This window comes from Musa acuminata, chromosome BXJ1-5 (assembly GCF_036884655.1).
Source record: "Musa acuminata AAA Group cultivar baxijiao chromosome BXJ1-5, Cavendish_Baxijiao_AAA, whole genome shotgun sequence".
Taxonomy (NCBI): Eukaryota; Viridiplantae; Streptophyta; class Magnoliopsida; order Zingiberales; family Musaceae; genus Musa; species Musa acuminata.
This window is the reverse complement of record NC_088331.1, coordinates 12,274,659-12,277,500: the sequence shown is the minus strand read 5'-3', so window position 1 is coordinate 12,277,500 and position 2,842 is coordinate 12,274,659. Positions and strand designations below refer to the sequence as shown.

At 46.1% G+C, this 2,842-nt stretch overlaps 1 protein-coding gene across 1 annotated transcript; it reads left to right on the top strand.

The window, feature by feature from the left end:
• The first annotated feature begins 985 nt into the window (after nt 1–985).
• On the top strand, nt 986–2,532 carry LOC135673819 (protein DMR6-LIKE OXYGENASE 1-like). Its single transcript, XM_065183152.1, has 4 exons — nt 986–1,270; nt 1,344–1,591; nt 1,666–1,987; nt 2,103–2,532. The coding sequence occupies exons 1-4, from the start codon at nt 1,046–1,048 to the stop codon at nt 2,358–2,360; spliced, it is 1,053 nt and encodes a 350-aa protein (XP_065039224.1). The 5' UTR covers nt 986–1,045; the 3' UTR covers nt 2,361–2,532.
• Nucleotides 2,533–2,842: the final 310 nt, after the last annotated feature.

Here is a 2,842-nt window from a genome sequence, read left to right as displayed (position 1 = left end):
TGATCACAAACGACCAAGTTCTTTAAATGGTTATATCAAACAATATGGATTGTTCTTTAATAAAATTAGGTGGCTCTCATGAAAATTTTTAAGACGTTAAATTTGACGAGCACCAACCAAATCGGTCATTAATAACACACATGAGATTTATTTAATTTTTTTTAATATTTAGTTGTTGATCAAACTTAATATATTTACGTAACTTTTTCGATCTTTTCTAAAGTGATTTCAGTGATATTACCAGTTGAGAGCAAGTCAAATCATTCTTTCGCTTATTGCCAAACTCACTTGATTGAGGTTAATTTTACCCATCTTACTTATTTTTACCTATTATATAATCAGATAATTATGTGTCAAATTGATTAGATATAACATATATGAAATTATATATCAATGTCCCTCAACACTTTTGCTTCTAAATAATATGACATTAATTTTTAAAATTTTATCTCAAATTTAACCCGATTCGTTCATGGATTTTTTTTTTTTGTTTCAATATACAGGTGGCTTAAAATGCTGCGATTTGGTTCATTATAACACGGAAGTGGGTGGAATAAAATATCTGAATCACGACGTGCTTGTTCCGCCTGCTAAGTGATAGGGTCGCCGAAGTCATCGTCCTCACTCGATGGTCTCCGCATCTAACGCTGACGCCAATCGTCGTTAACGGCATGATCATTGCCTCCTGCACATCTCGACGCCACGGCTTGGCCTGCGTCACCAACCCTGATGTCACCAGTCCATCGTCATGGATGACGTCCCACCTCTCATGTCATCCTAAGCTGATGCAATAAAGATGACCAACCGTCCATGTCCAAGGTCAACGGGTGACATATTATACGCACTGTGCAGTACCAGGGATTCGGTCCGACGGCCCTTCCGATGCTGTCAGCTCTGCCATAATGCCGCCATACTCATGCTTTGCGTCAGCTCGCTGACGACATGGCTGACCTCTCGATCTGTATAAATATAGAGAGCAGATGGCCATCTTTCTCGCCGAGTGTTTTGAGTAGAATTACAAGAGCAGCGTAGGGTTACTGTCTCTATGGCGACAGCCACCACAAGGCTCCTCCTCGGCGACCTGGTGTCTCACGCTAAGAACGTCCCGCTTAGATACGTCCGGCCACCCTCCGCCCGCCCCCACCTCTCCGCCGTCGAGAAGTCGAATGCCACGATCCCGGTCGTAGACCTGCAGGAGCTCTCCGGGTCCGGTCGTGCCATGGTGGTCAAGGCCATTGGGTCAGCTTGCCAAAGCGATGGATTCTTCCAGGTACCTTCACTCGATTCGCTGCATGCTCTTCCCACCCTCTCCGTTTAGTGTAAGGGGTTGATTTGGATGGCAGGTCAAGAACCACGGCATTCCCGACGACGTGATCGGTGCCATGTTGCGTGTCTCGAAGGAGTTCTTCCGGTTGCCGGAGTCGGAGAGGCTGAAGAGCTACTCCGACGACCCTTCGAGGACGACGAGGCTGTCGACGAGCTTCAACGTGAGGACCGAGGAGGTTTGCAACTGGAGGGACTTTCTGAGGTTCCATTGCTATCCTCTCAAGGACTACGTGCATGAATGGCCCTCCAATCCTTCCGTTTTCCGGTAGCCTCCTTGCCCAGCACGTCAAGAACAAGTACTGCGTGCAGCTTCTTACCATGTGCCAAATATATCTGCAGGGAGGTGGTGGGTGACTACTGCAAGCACGCCAGGCAACTGGCTTTGAGGTTGCTGGAGGCCATCTCGGAGAGCTTGGGACTTGAGAAGGACTACATGGAGAAGGCACTGGCGAAGCAGGCACAACACATGGCCATAAACTACTATCCACCATGCCCACAGCCGGAGCTCACGTACGGGCTGCCGAGCCACAAAGACCCCAATGCCATCACCCTACTCCTCCAGGACGGCGTCTCCGGCTTGCAAGTCTTCAGGAACGGCAAGTGGGTGGCCGTCGACCCCATCCCCAACGCCTTGGTCATCAACATCGGCGATCAGATTCAGGTAAACCATTCAAGAAGAAGAAGAAGAAGAAGAAGAAGAAGAAGAAGAAGAAGATGCTATACTCATATGTTCTTCCTCATTCCAATCATATCTTTCTTTCCTTCGTTCAAAACAGGTGCTCAGCAATGATCGATACAAAAGCGTGCTCCATCGCGCAGTCGTCAACGACTCCAGCGAGAGGATTTCTATTCCCACCTTCTATTGCCCATCTCCCGATGCAGTAATTGGACCAGCTCAAGCACTGGTTGACGAGCAGCATCCTGCAGTCTACCGAAGCTTCACATATGGGGAGTACTATGACGCGTTCTGGAACCGAGGCCTCCAACGCGAGAGCTGCCTCGACATGTTCAGAGCCACCAACGATCCAATCTAAGCCACCCACCCAACACAAGAAAATTCCATCAGATTCCAAATCGTGATGACATGATATATACATGTATTGTTTAATGCGTGTAATTGCTTGCCTTTACTGTATTAATGTTAAACCACAAACACATAAGTCTTCCATTGTGTTTGATGGCTAAGACGAGCGCCAAGTTCGAGGATATTCAATCTCTTACACGCTTTGTTTTGTACATAAAGTACAAAAGGAAAGCAACTAATTCTTCTTCTTGGAATGTTTTTATCTTTTTTTTTTTAGGAATCTATTTCCATCATTCCAATCCATAATATTGCTTGCCATTATTCCACGTAAAGCCACGTGTTGATCTATAATCGAGTGGGCGAAATTGGATAGCTTGTCAAATATTGCTTCTTTCTAATTTGACATCCACGTTATTTTCCTCTATCCGTTATTTGGCCTAACGTTTCTGCTGTCAAATGGCTGACTAAAGAGAGGGCGTCAAGTCGATCCTT

Coding starts and splice junctions, on each gene's coding strand:
- LOC135673819 (XM_065183152.1), top strand. CDS start 1,046: ATGGCGACAGCCACCACAAGGCTCCTCCTCGGCGACCTGGTGTCTCAC. Junction 1,592..1,665: donor TCCAATCCTTCCGTTTTCCG/GTAGCCTCCTTG, acceptor ATATATCTGCAG/GGAGGTGGTGGGTGACTACT. Junction 1,988..2,102: donor ACATCGGCGATCAGATTCAG/GTAAACCATTCA, acceptor CGTTCAAAACAG/GTGCTCAGCAATGATCGATA.